Source organism: Lytechinus variegatus, chromosome 2 (assembly GCF_018143015.1).
Source record: "Lytechinus variegatus isolate NC3 chromosome 2, Lvar_3.0, whole genome shotgun sequence".
Lineage (NCBI taxonomy): Eukaryota > Metazoa > Echinodermata > Echinoidea > Temnopleuroida > Toxopneustidae > Lytechinus > Lytechinus variegatus.
This window is the reverse complement of record NC_054741.1, coordinates 16816329-16842932: the sequence shown is the minus strand read 5'-3', so window position 1 is coordinate 16842932 and position 26604 is coordinate 16816329. Positions and strand designations below refer to the sequence as shown.

The following is a 26604-nucleotide window of genomic DNA, read 5'->3' as shown; positions in this document are numbered from 1 at the left end:
ATTGAGGACGAATTGCAAATGAGATGGACGGCGTCTCGGCCTAAATAGATTGGAAAATGCAAAATATCTCGTTCTTGTAGCAGCTACCGCCGCATTTTTCGAGTTTTATTTAGTAAGTGTTGACATTTGAATAATTGGTGCGTGAGGTCTATGAATGGTTGATATATTATTGTACAAACGTTATTTTTTTGTAACTTTGGATTTGCTTTTTGACGCCTGAGCAGTCAACTCGCGGAGACTTGGTCCACCGACCACCCACGGCACGGGCACGGAACTGTGCCATGTCTACATGTAGCATGTGCAATTTCTTATGCGTGGATAATGAATACGTGATATCACAATTCCTTGATGCCGGTATCCGAATAATGCCATGGACTGGCGCATGAGCAAATCACTTGTTACAGCAAATATGTTGTACAGCGGTATGGTAGTGAATGGTTGTCCATTCATCAGGGTGACCAGACGTCCCGTATTTCTCATATTCTTATATTTTATATTATATTTCTTATTTTATAACCTTGTTAAGTTGTTCATTGAATGAGTGGTATTTCTCGGGATCGCCCCGTATTTTGCTCCTCTGTCCCGGCGTCCCGACAAACCCTTCCGCCGAGTTCCAGGACGCCTATTTGTCCCGTATTTCAGAATATTGAACACAATATAGTTAATATATCTAAACGTGAAGAATTTTCATCAACCAACAAAGGCAACAGATGACGAAGCAGAGACAACAGGACGTATCCCTGCCCCCCCCCCCCCCGACCAGCTTGAAGACCTTTTTTTGGTTCCGGGACAGCCCGACCACCGGACAGCCCGACCCTGGACAGCCCGACCCGCTGCCCTGGACAACTCGTCCCGGTCGAGTTGTCCAGGGTTGGCTCTGAATCGGACAACTCGACCACTTGAATTCTTCTTCAAAATTTCATTAAATAAAATTTCAAACTTTACTTCAAAAGTATTTTCCCGCATAATCCATGTTTCTTCAATACATTCTCGACAGAAAAATTGACATTTCAGTGCATTTTGAGCTATTTTGAAAGAAAATATAGCGAGTTCCCTTGCAACGAGAATAATCCGATATCGCCGGCTAGCCGTGTTCATTCAACTTACAACTTGCTAATTTGAGTTGATTTTTCCGTCACTACATATTTTAATGGTGAGTGTGTGCTATTTTGTATTTTCATATTCCATTTTCACATTTCCTGTACTTATTTAAAGTTATCGCATTTCACAAAACTGATACTTAATGCAAACTTTTTGAGATAGTTCACCTGGAAAGGACACCGATGCGGTGCTTCGCCTCGCCGGCCAGCCAGCTGGGCCGGGCGATCGGCTGTGCTGTGAAGTGTGATTGTGACTGAGTGAGGCAGTCGGCTGAACTAGCTATCCCCGTGGGGTCACTCAGCCGCAGAGGGGGACACGTATGACCGTTACCACAAATGCAAGTGACCCCCTATTGCAGTCAATTTCAAGGACATTTTGTGAAATTTACCCCCCTATTTTCACGCAAAACAAGGACAAAATTGCGGTAAAATGGTACCTTGAAACACCCCTAATTATAAGATTGTAAGGACACTTTTGCCCATTTCGCAAATTTACCCCTATTTACCGTATTTCAAGGACAGGGCATTTACACCCTTTCCTCACTAGAGGAAATTGCAACACAGGCGTCAGAGTGACCAAGAGCCATACTGATACAATAGTCCAAAAGAACTTTATTTTTCTTGAAAAATAAGAAAAGTAGAATTCTTTCTAAAAATAAATGTAGAGTTGTCCATATAAAGATACAGAGCATGATGCGCGCGCCCTCTGCGGCTGGTGACTCGGCGACGGATTTTACTTCCCGTAATCGTTCTCCCCTTTTTCCTGACCCCTATTTCCATCAGATTGAGGACGGATTTCCATCAGATTGGGCGACCGGATGTGCTGTGATTGTGACTGAGTGAGGCAGTCAGCTCAACTAGCTAGCTATGGAAGGTTAACTTACTTATTTTAGTTAATTTTCCGTCTCTTGCTCATTTTCCAGTGGCGAGAGTGTGCTATTTTGGTATTTTACGCTTCTTTCACTTCCAATGTCACTAACTGAAAGGAAATAGATTTGGAAATGTCTCAGTAGCCGGCATATGTACATGTAACTAGTTATGAAGTTTACAATTTTTGTAGGAAAGTGTCATTGTTTATTTTTGTTCTTAAATAACTATCAATTTTTTTTATTGTTTTCGAAGTTTTGAAGGGCAGTGGGGGGGGGGGTAAACAACTGACAATAGATTGGGTATTTATAATTATCAAAATTGAATAGTTTATTGAAAAATGAAATGTATTCTGCCGAAATTGAAAAACTTACCTTTTTATCAAAATCTAAAAACTTGCTTTTCGTTATCGATTACTGTCGCAGCTTTTTTTAATGCAACTTCCATTGGTAACAGTGGGTCTTCTGGAGGATACAAGCACTTGGGCTGTACCAGGGATGAGGAGAAGAGGTTTCATACTCAACTTGTAAGTGATGGCCTTTCCATTTCTTTCACGAGCAGAAATATTACCGAGTTCCAATGACTTGGGCATCAGAGCGGCAGTCCCCTGATCGATGAGGTAAATACAGCTTTATAGATACAATAAATCAATTTTTGCGCACTTCATGCAGGCATATCAAAGTGAAATTTAATTTTTTTTTGTATTTTCAAATTCTTTAAAAGAAAGAATGGACAATTGAATTGAATATAAATGAATTTACTTTTTTTTCTTTATACATTGTTTGAATTGAACAAAAAAATTACTTATAGGTTTCGTAGAAGTTGTAACATTTCAAATTAATTTTTGGGTATGGTAATGCGAAATTTATGTGGATCCTTTATGTTATGTAAATCTTCCAGAAGATACCAGGTATGGTTCTAGTGTGTTTAGCAAATTAACTTAACTTTGATATATTAAACTTGTATATGCTTCTAAATTGTTCAAGACAAGGTGAAGATTGAAAATGGTCTAATTTCTTTTATTATCAAGAGGTGCAGACTGCAGATCTTCAAATATTTGAAATTACAATAATTTTGTCAATAATTCATTTCATACTTCATTTCATCTTTCCAGCTGTTTGACTTAGTTGAGACAACATGGATTGCAAACCGTACTTAGCTTGTTTTTATTTATAAAACAAAATTGTAAGGAAGTGCTGAAAGGACAAGTCCACTCTAACAAAAAGTTGATTTGAATAAAAAGAGAGAAATCCAACAAGCATAACACTGAAAATTTCATCAAAGTCGGATGTAAAATTAGAAAGTCTTGACATTTTAAAGTTTCGCTTAATCCTGGCTGGTATGCAAATGAGGAGACTATGACGTTATCCACTCACTATTTCTTTTGTATTTTATTGTATGAAATATTCTAATTTTCTCCTCATTGTCAAGTGATACGATTAATTCCTCCCTGAACATGTGGAATTATCATTGTTTAATGCTAATATGGTTCAGTCAAGTTAGTCCTTATTGTCAAATCAGATCTATTTAAAAAAATGAAATATTTATTATTCAAACAATAAAAAAAGGAGAAATAGTGAGTGATGGGCATCATCGACTTACCTATTTGTGCATATCACTGTTTTACGAAAAATAAGCGAAATTTTAAAATGTCATAACTTTCTTATTTTAAATCCGATTTTGATGAAATTTTTAGCACTATACTAGTTTGATTTTCTCTATGTATTCAAGTTAGCATTTTTCTGGGGTGGACTTAATTAACCTTGAAAGAGCCCTCTACGTAAGTTAGGGTTAAGTTAGTTGTCATGGTAATCAAATATATATGCAATAAATTTTGAAATGTATATTCTTAAACCAAAAGGGGCAATTAATTATTACATGTTAATTTGTATGGTTACTATTGTAGTTTTAAGATTGTCTATATTGTTACATTTGCACCCAAAGCAGAGGATATTGTTCTCAATCAGATTTACAAATCAACAAATATAGTATGGGCACACATGAATATGTGAATATGCACAAATAGTATACAAATATAGCAGGCTTTAAGGAAGTATAGCAGGAATTATTTGTCTGAAGTTGGACTGGCAATTGCTTTTTATACTAAGAGGCAAAAGTATGACTGGGCACACATGAATTTGTGAATATATAAATAGTAAACAAATATACCAGGAATGGTGCACTATTTGATTTTCTTTATGTATGTTTTTTTTCAACAGCATAACAAGACCATGTTTTGTTATGCTATACTGTTTGTAAGATATAACAGAAAATTATGTGTTACTTAGTAATTTTAGTTGTGATCAACTTTATCACATTGTTACATAGAAAATAAAGAGTCTACTAAAAAGTATTGTGAATATTGGGTTCTATTACTCCCATGTATTTTTTTTCTGCTGAACATTTCACTGTTAAGTGCTGTGGTGATCAGGTGGACATTTTGGGAGAGATGAAGTTGAAATTGGAGGGATGGAGACGGTGAAGTGAAAAGGATGGTAATGAAAAGTGGGTTGGAGATGAGAAGGATGGAGATGATGGATGGAGATGAGAGGGATAGATGATGAGAGGAGGCATGGAGATGAAAGGAAGGATGGAGATGAGAGGAATAGATGATGAGAGGAGGGATTGAAATTATGAGGGAAAGGATGGAGGGGATGACGATGAGAGATGAAGCTGAGAGGAGCAGAGATGAGGAGGCGATGGAGATGAGGGGATGTAGAGGAGGAATGGAACATCATCACCAGTTCACCACCAACATCATCTCTATCATCGCCACCACGATCGTCACAATCATTGCCATCACCACCACCATCATCATCATCACCACCAAATCACTATGCTATTATCATCGCCATCATCATCACCATTATCTTAATTATCATCATCATCACCACAATCGTTATCGCTATATTCATCGCCATCATTATCACCACTTATCATCACCATAATCACTATCGCTATCATCATCACCATCATATTATCATTCAACATCATCACCAACATCATCGTCTCTATCATCGCCACCATCAATATCACAATTATTGCCATCACCACCATCATCATCACACCAACATCATTCTCATCCATCATCATCATAATCATCGCCATCACCACTATCATCATCGCCATCATTATTATCACCATAATCTTCATCACATCGCCACCATCGCCACAACATCCATCATTATTGTCATCGTATCACCAGTATAATCGCCATCATAATCATCAGCATCATCATCATGATCACCAATATCATCATCACCACCTGTCGTCACCGTCATCACCAATGTTCATCATTATCATCACCATCGCCACCAACATCCTTTTCATCATCTCAGGAATATTATTGAGAACCTCTTGGAAATGATGCAATCCATTGACTCGATCTCATCAGTGCATGAAGTAGCTGGGTTTATTCAGCTTTGGGTGCACTGGGGGCCTTGAACTTTTGTAGGGGGCACCAAGATAAATATGTTGTGGGGATAATCCTGCAGACCAAAGTTTAAGAAAATCATAATTTCATTCTCAAAAACACGATTAGGTTATCTCAAAAGGCCTAAAGTTGGACCGTCACTCTCTTCCCCTCTTCTCTCGCTTTTTCTGTTTTTTTTCCTTTTCCTCTTCTTTTTCCTTTCTCCCCCATTCCACTGTTTCATTCGCTCTGTCTTTCCACTTTTTCTCTTCTTCTTTCCCTCCCTTTTGCTCTTCTTCAGGTGCGTTTTTTTTTTTGGGGGGGGGGATTAAAGCCCCCCTTCCCAAAAAAAATCGCTCAAGCCCTACCAAGTTTTTTCGACCACAAAGAAAAATAATCGCTATATATGTGGGCCATATGTATTAATGTACTATTTCATTCATGTCATCAATTTGCTCTAGAATCAACTAAGTTTTTACTATTCAAATTCTTCAAAGATTTTCTCCCCGGTCACCACATTCCCTCATAACATTTTTAAGGGTGTCATTGATATTAAAACCTTATCCGCTGCCATGTTCTATCCATGTAGGAGTGCAAAATTGATGTTTGAACTAAGGGGGGGGGGATTGATGTTTGAACTAGGGGGTGCCAAATGATTACCAAGAAATTGACTGATTAGGCCGATGATGATTTATTAAATAATTTATTGAAAAAAATGAATGTTTGATCAAGCATATTGCACATTGATTGAGTTGATTTATTGATAAATTTTTGACAGAAGGATTGATGGGTAAAAGTTGATGCCCCAATTTTCGGAACTTATCATTAAATTCCGAAAATTCTGCTCTGGACTTCATACGTACATGTAAGAGCAATCAGTCTCTCAACAGAAGGGGAGGGCGGTGAGAGGGAGTTTTTTTTTTTTTTTGGGGGGGGGGGCTAAATGTTCTGTTGAACCTTATTCCATCAACCTACTTTTCCAAGTTCCATCTCACCCTCTATTCTCCCGACTCCCATGAACACATTGCTGAGATCCACATAATAAAGTTAAAATGCTGCCCCCAAAAATGCAATGTGTGTTGAACTTCACTCATGCATTAAAGTTCAATTTAATAATTTATGAAATTTGCTTATATCTTATAATTAGGGGTGTTTCAAGGTACAATTTTACCGCAATTTTGTCCTTGTTTTGCGTGAAAATAGGGGGGTAAATTTCACAAAATGTCCTTGAAATTGACTGCAATAGAGGGTCACTTGCATTTGTGGTAACGGTCATACGTGTCCCCCTCTGCGGCTGAGTGACCCCACGGGGATAGCTAGTTCAGCCGACTGCCTCACTCAGTCACAATCACACTTCACAGCACAGCCGATCGCCCGGCCCAGCTGGCTGGCCGGCGAGGCGAAGCACCGCATCGGTGTCCTTTCCAGGTGAACTATCTCAAAAAGTTTGCATTAAGTATCAATTTTGTGAAATGCGATAACTTTAAATAAGTACAGGAAATGTGAAAATGGAATATGAAAATACAAAATAGCACACACTCACCATTAAAATATGTAAAGTGACGGAAAAATCAACTCAAATTAGCAAGTTGTAAGTTGAGTGAACACGGCTAGCCGGCGATATCGGATTATTCTCGTTGCAAGGGAACTCGCTATATTTTCTTTCAAAATAACTCAAAATGCACTGAAATGTCAATATTTCTGTCGAGAATGTATTGAAGAAACATGGATTATGCGGGAAAATGCTTTTGAAGTAAAGTTTGACATTTTATTTAATGAAATTTTGAAGAAGAATTCAAGTGGTCGAGTTGTCCGATTCAGAGCCAACCCTGGACAACTCGACCGGGACGAGTTGTCCAGGGCAGCGGGTCGGGCTGTCCAGGGTCGGGCTGTCTGGTGGTCGGGCTGTCCGGACCCCCTTTTTTTTTGCTTGTCAATTTTTTATCTGGTACGAAATCCTTTATTTGATAATCTTTTTTTTGCTTGTCAAATTTTTGGGCGGACGGTTTTGCCCCCCTGTGGAAAATCCTAGGTACGCCACTGGTGTGGCTTTAGCTTGGCATGTACAGGATCGGAGCAGACTCTCGATGGTGCAAACAATCTCACAGTAATGATAAACAGGTTTTACACAAAAAATAATCACAAAATCGGCAGGAAATTTGTATAATTATATTTTGGATTCTCAGATTACTGATTTGGTGATGTAATTGGAGGAACATAACTAGATCTAGTTGTTTCAGCTTTCGTTTTGAGTTTTGTTGTATTTTGTGATTGGTGTGAACTTGTAAATGGGATGTGAGAGACGGAGGGGGGGGGGATGCCTGTGTGTGATGCCGCATTGTTTCATCTAATTTTCAAATTTGACTACGTTTTACTTTTAAATTTTATTCATTTATAAAACATTTTAGTTCTTTAAAATAAAAACTAAAAGTATATTAAAAAACACCAAAAATCATTAAGATTTTGTTAGATTATTAGATTTTTTTGCCTGCTTGAAATTTGATTTTTTTTCCCTCTTTTCTATCCTTCTTTCTTCATCCTATCATTCTTGGTTGCCCTTTTTGTTCCATTCATCTTTTTTTCCTGATCCTTTCTCTCTTCATTTTCCTTTCTTTCCTCAAACTTTTCTTTGCTTCCTTTTCCCTTCCTCTCAATTTTATTTCCATTCTTTCTATCCTCAATTTTTCTTTCATTCTTTTCTCCTTTCATTATTTTATTTTTTCCTTTTAATTATTTTCCCTTATTCTTACATGTACTCTCTCCCTCCCTTCTTGTTTTTCTTCTTTATTTGTTTCTTTTTCATTTTATGAAAGTAACCTTTTTCTTTCATTCATTATTTCTTTCTTCCTCCTGTTTTACTTCTTTTGCTTTCTGTTCATTTTTTTCTTTCAAATATTATTTTGTTCACCTTCCCTTCCTTTCTTTCTTTTCCTTATTCGTTTAAAGAAACCTTTTTTTTCTCTCTTTTATTTTCTCATCTTTCTTTACATACACTCTAACCTTCTTTTATTTGTTTTCTTTTTCATGCATATTCCCCTTCATTTTTTTTATTTCTTTCTTCTCCATCTCTTTTGTTTCCTCTTCTTTCTTTTTTTATTCTTTCGTTCATCCTCCCTTCCTATTCTACATATATTTTTACAAGTCCAACACCGTGTAGCCTTTGTTGATCTTTGTTGATATTTTGTTCACCTTCCCTTCCTTTTTTTCTTTTCCTTATTCATTTAAAGAAACCCTGTTTTCTCTCTTATTCTTTTCTCATCTTTCTTTTACATGTACTCTAACCTTCTTTTATTTGTTTTCTTTTTCATGCATATTCCCCTTCATTTTTTTTTATTTCTTCTCAATTCATCTCTTTTGTTTCCTCTTTTCTTTCTCTTTTTTATTCTTTCGTTCATCCTCCCTTCCTATTCTACATATTTTTTTTTACAAGTCTAACACCGTGTAGCCTTCTTTGTTGATCTTTTTTTTATTAAGACCTGGCTCGGTCGATCTGCTCGTGCAGCGTCCTTTGTCGATTGTCCCGTATTTCACTTTATGAAATCTGGTCACCCTGCCATTCATTGTCATTGATTGTCCCCTATTCATGTTCATGATGTTGATTCCCACATGATGACAGTGACAATCAAAGACAAAAGACAAAGTTTACTCTAGTAATTTGACTATTCTTCTATTGTTGTTTTGCCATTGCTTTGGAAATTTAATGAGGAAGAAGCCTGTTGTCGATCGTCCTGCAAATGGACAGGCTAATTATAATATTTAAAAAATCAGATGTTTGCTTGCATTTATTTTGTGCTCAATACAATGATTTTAACTCTCTTTGACTACAGAAAGAGCTGTAATCCTGTATACTACTTTTTAAAGTAATTCTGCATTATACATATCATAAGTTTCAAAATAGACTCCATGACCATAGAATACAAAAAAGGTAAAAATATTACTTTTGAATATTAATTTTTGTTTTTAAATCCTTGCAGGAATTATGGATGACAATGAATTCAATGCAAGCATGGATTCAGAAAGTGAAGATGATGGGATCTTGCAAGATGGCATGGAAGCTCAAATAGCAGGAGATGAATTTTCAACAGTAAGGAACTCTGCTGCACATCCATGTAATGATGGGGAGACTGGAAGAATTAGTCGGACGACTGAGGAGGAAGAAGAAGAGATGGATTATACATCAGGAAATGAATATCAAGAAGATGTAGGAGAGGCATCTGTCAGGGAAGGAGATACGTTTTACAGTTGCCATGAAGACTTTCACCAAATGAGTGGATTTTCTGATAGGGGAAGTTGGGGGGTTGAAGGAGGGGGTCCACGTAGCCCTGTAGGCTCCCCGCCTGAGAGCCCAGAAATGGCAAACAGTGGTAGTGAGACGGCAGAGTTTGATGACACTACTCCATCAGAGACTGATACTTCTGTTAGGTTACAGAGTGAAAGACTAGAGCGAGAAGGTGAAGAGGAGGAATACAGCAGTTTTGTGCACGCAACACCAGCTAGTCCCATGACAAGTACAGCAGAGAGTGCGGACGAAAATTACCCGTCAACTACTCAAGAAAGCGAGGCACTAGAGTTTTCTGAGAGTAGAGATGAGGAATCTGACATGTTTGAAAGGGGAGGGGACGATAAATCTGATACTTTTGAAAGGGAAAGAGAGGATGAACGACCATCTTCTAGTGCTGATGTTGTTGTAGATTCTAGTGAGGAGATTGAGGAAACAGTTAAATCACCGACTGTGCCTTCCTTCGCACAGGACAATTTCCCTTATGATCAAAGGACAGGAGTTAGTACAACTTCGGGTACTGAACAATCTGCCCAAGAGCCTGAGGAAGATGAAGTCGGAGAAAAGTATCAAGATACAGAGCAGTTATTCCCAGTAGATGATAAGAAATTAGAACTTCCTTGTGTGGAAGATGATGGTATTGAATATAATCAAGGTGACCAAAGTACTGAGGATGTTGATACAAGAACTCAGAAGGATGATGATATCTTACAGCAAGATCAAGGTGATCAGGAGCAAGGAGTGCACAGTGATATTCAAAAAGGTGACACATTTGACAATGATGATGATCATTTAGATTTGACAGTGCCAACAGAGACGACAAAAATATACAGGAAGTACGGTGACCGTTCAGACGCTGCAGTGGTCGAGGTGCATCACATAGAGGATCATGGCGATGAGCTCGACTTTGAGGAGGATGTTGATGATCATGCGCAACCTGATCACCAGTTACATTCAGGAGAGCCGGCAGATGAAGAGGAGGAGGAGAAGAAAGATTCTGTTGTTGAAGAGGAAAAGGTGGATAATAAGCAAAAGAAGAACACAGAAAATGAAGATTCTGAAGGGGATGGAGAGGTGAAAGATGACGACGATGATGGTGAATGTAATGAAGGTGAAGAAGGAGAAGATGGGGAATTAGATGTAAGTACATTAAGTAGCTCTCAATGTTATTTCTCATTCTCATTGTAAAATTCTGAATGTTATGTTTCAATGAGATTCTGTAATAAATGTATATTACAAGTGTTTATCTTCTGGACTTTACTTTAAAGTTAGTATGTGGGTATTTAATAAGATTTGAAAAAAAAAGAACCCAGATAAACAGTTCGAAGTCTTTAAAGTCAGGTGTGATGTATCATAAAATAGGCAAATTACAATTTATAGACCTCGAAAGTGACATGAAAACAATGAAATTAATGTATTACATACATTCTACCTTGTGGTAAAATTTATTTTCCCCAAGTCCCAAGATATTGAAATTCTGCATTTCACATCTCTGCATCCATATAATGCACCATTGTCGATATTTCCTTGAAAGTATATGTATTTGATTTAGTTGGAAACTGCCAAGAAAATTAAGAATATACATTTCTTTCTAGGTTCTGAAGTCTGAAAGATTTATTTCTATCAAGGTTACACTCTTAACATCAACATTGGACTTACATGTACATTGTCAAGCCATATCTGGTGAAGCAAACAAAGATCTGCCATGTTTGTCGATTTAAATACATTTTATGCCAATGGATAATCCAAGAATAATAATAGGATCATTGATTTTGAACTTATTTACATGTACATTTTTTTGAGCTCTTTTCTTGACTTGAAAAAGAAAATGTATACATGTATAAGCAATCAATATGGAGACATAAGACAAGTTAAATGAAGTGCTGCTTTATCCACAATGCCCTATTTTATAAGGTCATGTTGAAGCTGGTACAGGGTTTATTTATTTATTTACTTAATTAATTGATTTATTTATTTGTTTATATATTTATATATTTTTATTCATTTGTTATTTATTTATTTGTTTATTTATTTATCTATCTATTTTTTTTTGGGGGGGGGCATAAAGGAGGCCAAAAGCACAGATACATTTAAGTAGGAAAAATAAGTCAGTCATAAAAAAACAAAGAAAAAAAAAGTAATGCTGTTCTGAATCATATGCATTCAAACATTAACTTTCAATATGTGATCTGAACTAACATGTAGAAAGTTGTGTATTTCTTAAGGTTAAGCCATTGCAGCCTTGACATGTGCCTGTAATCCTTGCTCATTAGACTATTCTTATTACTTTTCTAATTGTTTCTTTTGAAGGATGATGACATGGAAGAGGGAGAAGTCAAAGACCCTGTTGAGAAGAAGAAACCAGAGGTTCGTCCCATTTGTCGTTTCTTTACAAGAGGACAGTGCTTCTGGGGTAATAGCTGTCGATTCATACACCCGGGCATCAATGATAAGGGTGAGTTTTAGGGCTACTTGATACAACAAAATAAAAAATATTGTGATGTATGATTGAAAAGGTGGGTCTATGATATATTGCCTATAAACGATATTGAGAATGATTTAGGTTTTACCCTGTTTCATTCATAAAATCTGCTGTGATATGAATAATGATAATAACAGTTATGTGACTTTAAAAGCACCAAATCCACTCTGTAGAGGATAGACACATAAGGAGCTAAGAACTTAATAAAATAGTTTTGAGAAGATTTTAGAAGATATACTATAAACCTGGTAATGAAAGGATCATATAAATGTTATTTAATGTTTGGTTCTTTACTTTTCAAGTGAAAATTAATTGAATTTAAGTTTGCAAAATGGAAAATTATCCACATCTCCACATCTATTTCATATGCTAATTTCAACCGAAAGAAGAGATATATGAACATGCCATGACCCTGCTTGACAATTATGACCACATGTGTCCTGACATGGTTATACATGGTTTTACCACATTTTGTGGCGGCTGTGTCCCCACACCTACAATGTAGGTCCCTAGTGAGTATATTCATATGATCCTCATAAAAAAGGCTTGTGAATAAAAATTGTGTAAGGTAGAAAGGATGAAAGGTTCAGATGAAAAATGTTCTGCACATGCCAAGTTTTGAAATAAGGATAAACTAGGCACAGATTTGCTTCTAGTTATTCAAATCTACTGTCCTCGTTTCCTCAATGTTTCATTAAAACTTCCTATTATTAGAATACCAAAATAATGTCATTAACAGAAAGATATCATCAAAATTATCATTAATGTAGAGGAAATCTTCCTTTTTTTATAGTTAGTTGTGCTATGTGAAAGAGATAAATACAGCATATTAACAATATTTACTAGCATATGATTTTGGAACTATGATTTTTTTAATGCTTATTGCTATCAGCAGATGTATGCACGCCCATGATGTCCACTACTTGAAGATGAAATAGTTTGTTTTCTGATTTCTCTGACTAGGCAACTACTCACTGATTGACAGGAGAGAACTTCACAACGCCCAGGCTGTGTTACTGGGTCAGCCCATTGAACCACCATCACCCCCTCCCAAGGAAGACCTACCTCCCCCTCCCCCAGAGGTAAGAAACTTTTGATATCCAATCCATTATGATGTGCTATATTAGCAGGGTTTCCAGCGCATTAGGGAAGTCAGGATCCAGGTCCGGACCGTCCGCAGTAACCCTTAGTGTATACATGTACCTCACTCACATTTAATCTCAAGAGTTGGACCTGTTTCAGCATTTTCAGGGCTAAATGCAAAATTCTTGCACCGACAGTTTTACTGTACAGTTGAACTGTAAGTTTGCATGAAACAAATTGAGAGATGTAGATTAATGTTCATGAAAAAAAAATAACACAAACAGCACATTATTTGGATGCAGTATTTAAATAGGAAAAAATCCTGTCAAACACTACACAATCCAACTACAATGCAATTGTGAACGAATCACATTTTACATTAAAAAAACGAATCACAATCACATTAAATATGGAAGTTCCAAGAAGTCAAATTAATTTATTTGAAATTCAGCATAATTGTTAAAGATTCTGCTTTGCTGCAACACTTGTGGTCAGATTTAAGTCCGACTCATGTTCATGTTGCATGTGATGATGATGTCATCGCGATTTAAAAATGATTTGCTTTTATTCGTACAGGGATGCCCAAAATGGACTGGAATTTCAATTTCAGTATTCATACCACTGTTCAAATATTTGATTTTTAAAAGATTTTTAGGTTGGAATGTTCAAACTAAATGCAATTACACTTTCTTTGAAAATTGGATTGCAATGGATTGTGTAGCGTGTGCCAGGCTTGACTATTTCTTGTTGCAGAATTTTGAATTTTTAATGAATTGTTATTGGTTTTTATAGGAAGAAGAAGAGTTTCTGCCCCCACCCCCAGAGGAACCTCGTCAAGAGAGTGCTTGGGAGAGGGGCCTCAGACATGCCAGAGAGGTGAGAATGAAATCTAAAAGGCATTTTCTATTATATTATAATAATGATATCGGAGTTATAGCATTTATTTAAAATATTATTTAAACAATGACGGTTATGCTAACTGGCAGGGAATGAGGGACAGCCTTCAAAACTGTTAAACATCCACGTTTCACATATTTTCATCCATGAAAAATTGTTCAAAATTCAAATTGTAAAAAATTTATGGAAGTATTTTGATTTGGTGATAAACTATGAAGAAAATGACGAATATTCTCTTCCCGCACTGGGGAAGATTTTCCGGAATTTCATTTTGTCAGACTGCAAAGAGGATACGATGGCATTCTGGGTAGATGAACAAATATTTGTCATTCTCAATATTATAGTCATAAAATTGCTTCTTTTTTTTTGCCAAGGGATAATCCAAGAATAAGTGACAATGACAATGATTTTATTTCTTAACGGCCCCTCCTGGGGGCATGAAAGAAATATAACAACTTATAACAATGGCAATAATAGGCATGAGAAAAATACAATGGTAACAAAAAAAAAAAAAAAGAAAGAAAAAAAAATCAAACATGATAACAAACATATGTACAATACAAGATCAATAATAGAAACGGGCACAAATTAACCACCCCACCCCAGACATGCCAGAGAGTATCTGGAGACCGGTACAAAGACGTACCCCACTGAGCATGTGTGGGCGCAATTCAACAAAATCTGAAATCATGCCCTAATACGAGAAAGTAACCAAAACAGCAACTACATTTAAGATGATTTTAAAATTTTGTCATAATGAATCATAATGAATCATTGATTTTGAACTTATTTCAACGTATTTGACATGTAATGGCTATTTTTTCCCCAGACCACATGTAAACATTTATTTTCAGTAGTCAAACATCAACTGAAATTTCCATTAATCAATCCTTCAGAGTCAAGAAAGAAAAGAATGTTTTTTCCTTTCTAGTTTCCAGCTACATGTAATAATAAATACTTTCAAGGAAATAGGGACAGTAGATAGGCATTTCATGTATGTGAAATGTTAATTTCAACAACATTTTGAGATTTTTCCCCATACATTCAAACTTTTAATGGTTGTTTGAACTGCAGTTTGACATTACAACCATTCTGAGAAATTTGCCAGTATCTTATCATGTTATCATAAAGGAAAAGAATGGTTTCCTATGATATACATGTACTATGATATGTGATATACATGCATGCCTGATTATTTGTTTTTGTTTTTAATAGATTGGTTGTGTTTGGTATATGAAAGAGATACCGAAAATAAAAGATGAAAGTTAATCAGAACTTTCAGGCCTATATTCACCAAGATGGTTTCAATTGTAGGATGGTACAAAGCCACAAATTATACAGATTTCTTGTATTATTGCACTTCATTCAAATATTAATTTAGTGCCCTTTGCCATAAGTGGCAGCTATGTTAACAAGGATGTTTCAAAGGGTACGCAATGAAGAAAACAGAATAATGTACACATCTGCATACATGTGGTCCATGGTTTTGTACCATGGTACAATTAAAACCACTGTTGTGAATTTTGGCCTTAACCCTAACAAGACTGGGGGGGGGGGGCTGATTCAGCCCCCCTCGACATTTTTCGCGATAAATCCGCCACGCAAAATTTTTTGACTGCGTTGCTCACTGACTTTTTACTTTCAAGTCTCGCGCAACTTTTGAGACCAAAATTGTGACCCCCGGGTACACAGTTCCGAAATTACGCAACATTTCGTTAGTGCATGCAGACCCCAAATTACTCAAAAACGTGAATTTGTGTACAAATCCAATGCAAATAGTGTTTTTAGCCAAACTTCATAAATGTATTTTTATTTTTCCTTTTACTGCTTAAAATCAATTAATTTTATCTTTTTCATGGTCAAAATAAAGTCCCCGACAATTTCCATTGAAAAAACAATGAAAAACAAAAAGTCGAAAAACAAAGAAATACATAAGAAATTTAGAAAACAATAGAATACATAAGAAAATAAATGTGATGTTGAAATTTTTTAAATATAGATTTGATCAAATGCCTATCTAGAGTATGTGAAACAAAAATTAGCATTTCAGGGGCATTATTTTATTAATTAGAGCAAACTAATGATTTTACGCATAAATTAGCATAATTAATGAGACATAAAATTTTTTGCAGAATTTGATGTAATAATTTTGTAGATTATGCCATGGGTAACGTGTGTGCCAATTATCGTCGCGATCGCGCGATCGACGGCCGAGATCATAAGGGGGGCTGAATCAGCCCCCCCCCCCCGTCTTCTTAGGCGTCTAAAAAGCCCAGTCTATTTAGGGTTAAATATCGGTATGATTTCGCAAATGTTTTAGGGGACATCAACATATCCTTGTTCATCATAATGTTGTTTTCTTTTGTTTGCAATGAATTTTCCTCAGCTTCGGAAGAAGGCCATGGAGCTCAAAGAAAAGGGGATTTTACCTGAAGAACAGAAGACCATAGGGGACATGATTGATGAAGAAAATGATTTTGACAAGGAAAATGAATTCTTCCCAGAAAAGGGGGACATTGATGATCCATACATGTAAGTTGATATATAACAAATGGTTCAAAAGCTAAAGCAATGCAGTTGCAGCAAATTAAATTTTTTTTTTGAGAAAGTCGTTTTAAGTTAAAGTGAATTGTCACCCTATCATCGGAGATCGAGATCGAATTCATGGACTTCAACCTAACCTTGTGAAATTATTAAATCTAAACTGAAAATTTAATATTGAAGATTGCTTACATTGATAAGCATAGGTAGGAAAGTGTGTTATTTTTGCTTGGAAAAAGACCCAATATCCGACTGGAAGGCCATGCTTATTTATTTTGCCAATTTTTCAGCAATTACACAATTTCAATCGGACACATTTGGCATGCATTATATGTACACAATTTCTAATATTTGTACCAAATCATTCAAGTCAAGGCTTAGAATATTCTTTTCCACAATAGTTGGTATCAGGGCATAGAATATTGTAAGATTCTTATTTGACTCATACTTTTCATTTATACATAGTTACATATTATCATGTGGGATTTTTAAATGAAGTTTATGATCGTTTCCACTTCTTTTATTATGTTTAACACATTCGTTCCACTTCTTCCTTTCTTTCAGGCAAGGTGAAGTATACCCACAAGAGCAATACCCCTATCCAGTACCCCCTGAACATTACGAGAGAAATTTCAACTTCAGGGAGCAGCAACCTTCCCCACCTAGACAGGTCTATAGAGTTCAACAAGATGTGAGTATTCTAGATTGAACATTTATTAGGCATGGGAATATCTTGACTTTTTGATAAGTCACCAATCCAAAATAGAATATCGCCCTTTCCACTATTCAAATATTTGTCATTGTCAATCTACCCTTTTTTACCCCAGAAACACAGTTAAAGAAGTTTAGTTCAAACCCCTGGTTGTGTTAATTCACGTTATCCCTATATATTTTGCTTTTGCTCTTACCTATGTATCTCCGCAATAGTTCAATGATCCAAGGAGGAGGATGATGAATCAAGGAAGACAGCGCAATGACTGGCAACAGAATAGCTTCAACCGTAACCGCCAGCAGCAGCAGTTCAGAGGCCAACGCCCCCAACAGCAGCAGCAGCAGCAACCCCCTTTCCGTCGTGGGAGAAGCCCGGGTGGCTTTGGGGACAAACGCCGAGACGAGCGTCCAGGAGCCATGAGGAACGTGCCCAGAAGGGACAAGCTGGGGATGAGGGCAGGTGATGGCGGTCTGACCACTGGAAAGGCTGGCAAAGACAAGGCAGCAGATTCATGGCAGGATCCATGGGCAAGGAATAAGTCACCTGGAAGGAAAGGCAGATCTACCATGGGAAGTGGGCGTCGCCCAAGATCAAGATCAAACTCATCAGCATCTTACAGTGACCGATCCTAGTAAGTTGTTATCATTGTGTCATGGATCACAAGACATTTTAACATACAACTTTACTATTTTTATTGTGATATTTGACATCAATAGTACACATTTTGCAACATGTTTTAGATTTTATTAAATGGAATCAATAATTCATGATACAGTGAAACCTATCAGAAGAAACCACTTACGACAGACAAGAATATTGGTCTCTATACACCCAGGAACCAAAGAAGTTTACTGTCATTCAGAGATATAGAAACCACATGGGATTTGATTTATTGATATTGGTCTACTTAGCATCCATAGGGTGGATCACTCAAGTTATCTCTTGCTCAAGGATTTGAAGTGGCTGCTTGATATAGCAGCAATTCTAAATTTTAAAAACTTGTTCAAAAGCTTGTCATGTGTGGACTGAAGTGAAAGAGAATTGATATCAATCATGAATGTGGTTCCTAAACTCTTATTGACTATTCCTGACACAGCAGTTAAGTTCTTCTAATTTGTATATATATATATATATTTACATACTGTGTTTCTTTCTATCCAGTTCCTCCAGATCCCGATCCAGATCTGACTCAAGGTCCAGGTCACGTTCATACTCTTCCCGCAGCCGAAGCTCCTCCAGGAGCTCTTATAGTGGTTCTTCCCGGTCCAGGTCCAGATCCAAATCTCCGGGCTCCCAGTCATACTCCAGCTTCTCCTCACGCAGCAGGAGCAGGTCACCACCTCCTAAGGTCAAAGGAAGGATAACGGCGCCAAAGCCCATAGCAAAGCCAGGGGCGCCACAACAGATAGCCAGAGTTGGGGTGAAGCCTCCTGTCAAAGCCCCTGCTAAACCAATACCGTGAGTTTATACCCAACTGAATAAAGTTGGCAGGGGATTTACAGGGTGATTGGTCAGTCTTTGGGAATTGTTGCCATTGAACATCTTCCTCAAATTTGAAACACCCAAGTATCAGATGGTGATGGAATGGCATAAGTTTGCAATATTTTTTTTTTTTTTGGGGGGGATGGTTACAGTCACTTACAGATCTAAACTAGTCTCTCATTTTGAGAAGAAATGTTTGTCAAATTTTGCAGACACATTGATATAATGATGAAGTTGTGCAAAGGATGCATTTTTTATGCATGTTAAACTTTTTTACCAAGTTCATGATATTTTATTTCAGCAAATAAAGGAAAATTGCATATCCAAAAATTTGTCAATTTTGGGGAGTATTCATGAAATTTGGCTAGCATTGGTTTGAGAATGCAGAGGAGTAAAATTGATCTTAGGGTGAAGGTATGCATGACATGCTTTTTGAATGTGCCACTCATGGTGCATTTATATGGCTTATTAGCGTGGGGCAAACTAGAATTTGATTATTTAGATATGAACCCAATGGAAAACATATCCTTGCCTGATAATATCAAAATGCAATATGCCTCTTTACAACTGGATTATGATTTCCATTTTGAAATTATTATTTTTTGCCTCAGATCATCCAAACCAACGCAGTCTCAACAGCAGAGAAGTCAGGCCCCACTTCAGGGACGGCCGCCTGGTTCCAAAGCAGTGGCTGGACGTCCAGTGGCAGCTAAACAACCTGTCAGTAGGCCTCCAGGTGGTCAGCCAGGAGTCAGGAAACCTGTAGGACCTGGTGCCCCTCCACCCAAGGCTGCCCCAGCCAAGGGATCAGATAAACAGGTATGCCCTGGCAGATCTGCTCTAAAGAGGGCCTTCATCATGAGATATTTCATTTGAAGTCATGATGATTTAACATTGTTTTAATGCTGCATAATCATTGATGTATTGTGTAATATTTCTGGCCAGCTGCTTTGTAACAGTAAATTTGATGAAATTGCCACTATGTAAATGTGAATATGAAATAATTATAACAAGAAAGGGTTTGTGGAATCCACAGTCTCATAGTACAACTTGTCGTGTGTTTTTGGAAGGGAGGAAATGCTGTTATTTGTTACCAGGTGCTACACTATTCAGAGTTAAAAATGTATTCGGCAATTTAGAGATTCACCATTTCACAAAAACATTGTCCTTTTTGTGTTAGAATGTGAATTCCTGTTGTTTTTAACAGTCATATATCCTTTGTCTCCATTGTTTTATTTCACAGCAACTAATGAAGAGCAAATCTGCTTTCCCGAAGCCAGTACCAATGAATCGTAGGTCTCGCTCCAGAACCAGATCAGAGAGTCTAAGCAGCATTAGCAGTCGATCAAGCTATAGCAGCTACAGCAGGTCCAGGTCTCGCTCACGCTCCCGCTCTAGGTCTTATTCTGGCTCTTCTTCATCCTCTCGCTCCCGCTCAAGATCAAGATCCAGGTCGTTGACCAGATCTAGACCTGGAGCATCAAGGCCAGGACAACCTCGGCCTGGTCAAGTTAGACCAGCACAAGTGAAGCCAGGACAACCAAGGCCGGGACCACCCAGGCCAGGTCAGCCAAGGCCAGGGCAACCAAGATCAGGACCACCCAGACCTGGAATGGAAAGATCGGGACCACCTCGATCAGTACCACCTAGACAAGAGGCTATCAGGCAAGCACCATCTAGGCCAGGTGCGTCCAGACCAGCATTAGCAAGATCGGGAAGTGGTACAGCTTCAGGAAGACCGCCACCACGTCGCTCAAGATCTTACTCGGGCTCCCGATCCCGCTCCAGGAGCAGTTCTATCAGTAGTAGGTCATCCGTATCTAGTGCAGACTCTGAAAACATGTATGCCAATCTGGCTAGCCCAGTATCCTCCGCAAGTTCTGCAGAAACACCTCCTGTCCCAAAACGTGGAACCAAAGCTACTAAAGGGTCCTCCAAACCACCATCGGCTGTATCCTCCACTATCAAGTCCAAACCTCAGTTAAAGCAAGACAGGATGACCAAACCTCCATCAAAATCTTCACCTCAAACTATGCGTGTAGCAGCACCCAAGAAAGTTACAAAGGTACCTGTTGGTAAGGCTACCCCTGATAGGTCTGCAGCAGCAGGAAAGGTGCAATCCCGGGCTGTACCTGTTGGAAAGTCAATAATGAAGTCATCATCTGGAGAGCGACCAAGTAGTAGCACAAAGGTACAGGGTGCTCAGAGACCAAGCAGCACTACAGTGCAACAGGCAAAGACAAAACCTTCGAAAGGAACAGAAGGCAAAACTGGAGAAAGACCAGCAGAACAGAAGTAAGTATTGTAGTTTTCAAGTATTCTGAAATATCATTTGAATTTGAACTTGGGTCACATATTTGTATTTTCCCATATTTCATTATTGTATAACCCAAACCAACTGGGGTTTATTTGACTCCCTGCACAAATCTGTGATCAGCATGCAACCATTCTATATTACCAAACACCAATCAACAAGCTTTTTCTTTGAATTCCAGTGCATGTTTTGGTCCCAAGTTTAAGAAGATCGGACAAGGGGCTGTGGAGGTCACTGTTCATATTGTAATCACATTGGCCAAATGAAAATTTTTGCGATTGAGGAATTCTGTGTACAAATAAATGAATTTACTTATTTCCATATATTGCTAACAAAACACTGCTAATATCACATCCTAAGCATTTTTGAACACATTGTCTCATTTGATTTTGAACAGAGCTATATTCCAGAACATATTTTGGTATCTCAAATATGGTGTTGATCATAAAAACAGGTCAAACAGCAAGATAGGTTCAGAAAAATTATACCTATCTCGCCATCTGCAGCTAATAACTGGGTCATGATCTTGTGCCTCTGCCCGATCATCCACTTCAGTGAAATCGAAGTGAAATTGAAGATATGTTGCAGTTAGATCACATAAAGAATACAAAGTCTAAAATTACTTCAAGAATCAAATATTGCTCATTAAAATGTTTATGATTGATTATGTGCACTCATCTGAACTATAAAGCTAATTATACCATTATGTATTAAGTTTGTTTGTGAACTTTATATCACAAATACCAACAACAAGAAAAAGCAATGTACAAACATGACTTTTTAAATTGAAACATTCAGTAGTATAGAAATATATGGGAGACTTGTGTCAAGGAAATTAAAAAAAATACAAGACACATTGAAATTGTATGTTTTAGATTGTGATTAAAGTGATTGTTGTTGAACAGCATATGCATTGGGTATCCTACATTTATTCTTGTGACATTATTTTGACAGAATGAGAGAACGTGGACCTCCTGTAACCATCTCGAGCAGCAGCAGCAGACCAACCTCTAATCAGTCAGGCATTTTGAAGCATGCTGCTCGTAAAGAGATCAAACTCAATCTCATAAGCAAGGTATGGTCATAGTGTCAATGTTGTTACTATGTTCATTAAGGGGGGGGTGGATGTTTCACAAACAGTCAAACTTCTGTAGAACTGAACCACAAATTTTGATGCATCAATCTTGTTTATGCCATATTCAGAAATTTGGACAGATGTAAATACTGGGTTAAATTTTCACAACATTAGTGCCATGAATGATCAAATATTGATATATTTTTGGTTTTCCAAGTAAGTTTCGATCTTTTATATGAAATAAAAATAATTTTATTTGCAAAGTACTTTATTTTCAGAAAAAATGTAAAGAAGGACATTAACTTTATTTGTAATTGAGTTCAATTTTGTTGAAAGTGTTGATAAAAAGGAAAGGAGATGTTATAAAATGAAAATGGAAACCTTTAAATAATCTTCAAATGAATTATATCTTGATTTATTTTGATGTACAAGAATATTATCAAGTTATATTCCCTGTTACAGTATTTAACTCTTCATCACATGTGTGTGATGGTAATAATGATGATGATGAGAATAAATTCTACAACACAGTCACTACATAAATATACTCTTCAGTGCTTTGATAAGAAACTCCTAATATTGTTTAAACAACAAAAATTAAAACAATCTACAAAAACGCTTCCGTACACAAATGACTGCAATAATTATTAAAAAATAGTGATGTTTATGAGAAATATATAAAACCATGTAATCCTGCAAATTACTAGGACTATTTGAAATGAGATTTATTAGTGATTGATTACAAGTTGCAACAATAAAATATGTGAACGTTTCTCATTAATACAGCCTTCGGATGAAAGTAAGAAACGACCTGCAGACCCGTCTGTTAGTACAAGACCAGAAAAGAAATCCAAGACAGCTCCTGAGAGAGGTAAGTCTTCATTCTGACTACTAGTTCTGGGCCCCATAACACAAAGGTCAGCGATTAATCGTACGGTTGATTTCTACGATAGATTGTACATTGTAGCCAATGGAATCAATTGTAGAAAAAATGTTCTACGATCATTGCTGAGCTTTGTGTTACAGAACCCATGTGTGAAAATATCATGGATGAAACATGCATCCATTAGCAGATCCAGGATTTTGAAATAGATAGGTGCATATAGCAAATTTGGAAATAGAGAAGCACAATTTCCTTAGATTTAGGTATATTACTATGTATGTGTAATGGGCACTTCTGAAAACATAGAGAAGGTGTATGCCCTAGCACCCTTCCCTGGATCCATCACTTTGTAGTGGTGTTGTCATCCAGACAAGAGATCACAATGTTCAGGGTTCATATTTCACTGTGGCACTTACATCCTGCATCAATACATTAATATACTTCTCTCCACTCAACCAAAGTGAGGTAAATGGGTACCTGGCAGAATTTATTCCTTGAAATACTAGAACTACCTTATTGACAGCTCTGCCAAAAATGGGGTAATAATCGATGAATGTCAGACACAAGAACTATTATTATTATTATGTGTTTTTTATTCACAGTATTCATGAGAAAATGCACTCTCTTCAATAAAAGATAGAGTGATATTTTTATGCCTCTCCCCTCCAAAGAAGGTCTCTCTTCTATTTCTCCTCTCTTTGCTCTCCACTGCTCATCTCTTGCTCTCTCCTTCTCTGTTTGTCTGTCTCTGTCTTTATCATTCCCTTATTAATTTAATTATACACCCCTTGTTCCTTACAGATCATAAGGTAGGATCATCCACTGTCAAGCAGCAGGCTACATCATCTACTGATGTCAAGCACTCCAAGGTGACCAGCTCTGATCGCAAACGAGCATCTTCTCCACCTTCGTCCAAGTCTCAGCCACCATCAAAGGCTCTGAAGCCCGCCCTCAAGCCTGCCATCAAACCAGCTCTCAAACCGGCAGCCAAACCCGCTCCCAAACCAGCCGCCAAACCAGCCGCTAAACCAGCTGCCAAGAAGGAATCCATTTCCAGGAGAGAAGAGATCCTGAAGCAGCTCCAGGCTGTCGAAGACCTCATCAGGAAGAAGAAATCCAAGATGAAGTAAAGCTCATCTCCTATCTCTTTCCTTTTTCTCTTCTCTCCCTGTTCATCCTTCTGTATTTACTACATGTATCAATATACTTAATTATATACCGATTGGCATGATTTGAGCAGGGTAATAGCTGTAACCATTAACCTGCTAAAAAATGATCGGTATATAAAACACATACTGACTGCAATTTTATTCCTGGAATAGTGAAAGCCACTGCCCCGCAATAATCAAGTGACTTTGGGGCAATGGTTTCTACTAAAGCCCTCATGAGAGGTCAATATTTTTGTACTAATCTCCAATGAAAATACATCCTTGTACATCTTGCAGGTTCTTTCACAAACTGCAAAATGTGACTGTAAGTTGCACTCAAAATCCCATTTGCAAACAATATATTTACTACATTACTGCATTGGTCAGAATAATTTCACTGACAAGCATCATTACTGCTTTTCAATTTACGATATTACACAATCAATATGCTCTATGCATTGATATAATTAAAGCATAAGTCACATATTACTCTGTGAATTTACCTCCATTACATATTAATGACAAGTCATCCCAAATGTATCATTACTAGAGTGTTTATTTACTCACCATTGTGCAGTCTGTCAATTTGAATATATTTTATTGTGTTTTGATACCAAACATTATGTGGTCAATCTTGTTCACTTCTTGAGCATTTGTATAACATGTCTGGCTAAGATTTCTTTTTTTTAACACATTTCCTCAGTATTGGCATACTGATAAGTCTTGCTGTACTACCTTAATTGCATTTTGCAAGTTCTGCAGAATTTAGGAATTACAATGTATTATTATTGAGGGTGCAGTATAGAACATATGGAAGGGGTCATTTGCATGTGTGTCTATTAAGAAAAAAAAATTGTTATCTAGATAAGACTTGTCATGCAGTCATGCTGCTGTTATTTTAATAACTCTTCTGAAAAGCCAGAGATCTTTTGGATATCTTATTCTTGACATGTTATTTATCTTCACAGTATAAGAACTTCCAGGTATGTTCTCCATTCTACAATTAATTTTAGATTAAATTTCTGAATAAATGCCTATTTACTCTGCTGTGTAATAAAGAAAGGTGTGTGAATAATTGGATTTGAAACAACAATCATTTTTTTCTATGATATATTATTGTTTGTCGAATAGCTCTAATGTCTATCAATTGACAGAACAACCCCAAACATTATGCAGTCGTTTGTGCATAAAATGTACAATCAAGTACATGTATGTGTAGGTATTTCCTGTATTTTTGCTATTTCTTTTTGAAAGAGAAGGCTGCTGAAAAGAACATTTAGCAGTATAAATAAGATAATTTGAGGAAGATATGCTAAATCATTTGGTTTCCTTTTTTTTCATGAAATGCTCGTTACAATTTATTGTATTCTTGATGTTTTACATTTTATACAGTATTTTCTGTCAATCACGAAAACTTATTGGTAGATTTCTTAAGCAATATTTCTTAGTCAAAGTTCTTAAATGATGTATTAAATCAAGAATTAATCAATTTTATTACATATAATTAGAAGAGAAATTCCAAGATATTCAGCAACAGTTGCAGTGTACATGTGAAATATGTGTACATATTATTTGATCTTCTTGTTACATGTAGCTTCAGTTTTTCAAAAGCTGTCATGCTTTGTGTCATTAACTTGTGCATCCATGGTATCACTTTGAATGCAATCATGTTATGTTAATAAGAGGGGGAAATATCTGCTGAACCAGAGCTATTTCCCCCCTTGTTTGTTTGAGCCAATGACACTATGTATTGTTGAACCCAGAACCAATTTTCAGTGGTAAGGCCCATGAGGTCTTTTGCAACTTTTGAGCTTGATTTTTAGAATGCTGGAATGAAAAGGTAGGGGTAAGGCATGTCTTATGGTATGGATATGAAGTACAAAAAATAAAAATATATTATTGGATGTATTTTGTGATTTCATTTGAATATTTAGTTTGGTTGGGATCCATAACAGATATAGCTGCTGTTTATTTTTTTAGGTAGTTTCATTTTATTTCTTTAAGGTATAAAACCATTTCTCACTCATGGAATGGTCCAAACATTTCACGATATTGTTTGCAGCTTTCTGATATGTTATCACTGAATAAAAGACTATTTTTAAAGGGCGTTTTCTAAAGAAAAAGTGGAAAAACATGACCCGCAGAGTATACTAAGTACTGTATTCTCAAAGGTAAAATACAAATTGTCAAAGTGATTCAATTAATGAATGCAATTTGATGGTCTCTAATTTTGTCAGATTTGACTGTGAGAATGACACTCCAGTATGGTTCACATTTATACATGGTTTAACAGTGAGTTTCTTGTGTGAAATATGATTTTCGTAGTGAT

The 26604-nt window shown here is 36.8% G+C and overlaps 1 protein-coding gene across 1 annotated transcript; it reads left to right on the top strand.

Moving 5' to 3' along the window:
- LOC121407454 (zinc finger CCCH domain-containing protein 18-like) lies at positions 1 to 25353 on the top strand. The gene is made up of 14 exons (XM_041598531.1): positions 1 to 112; positions 9354 to 10798; positions 11969 to 12113; positions 13104 to 13222; positions 14016 to 14099; positions 16507 to 16652; positions 17226 to 17352; positions 17589 to 18004; positions 18535 to 18831; positions 19467 to 19674; positions 20099 to 21150; positions 22124 to 22244; positions 23031 to 23115; positions 23929 to 25353. The coding sequence occupies exons 2-14, from the start codon at positions 9359 to 9361 to the stop codon at positions 24255 to 24257; spliced, it is 4569 nt and encodes a 1522-aa protein (XP_041454465.1). The 5' UTR covers positions 1 to 112; positions 9354 to 9358; the 3' UTR covers positions 24258 to 25353.
- The last annotated feature ends 1251 nt before the right edge of the window (positions 25354 to 26604 follow it).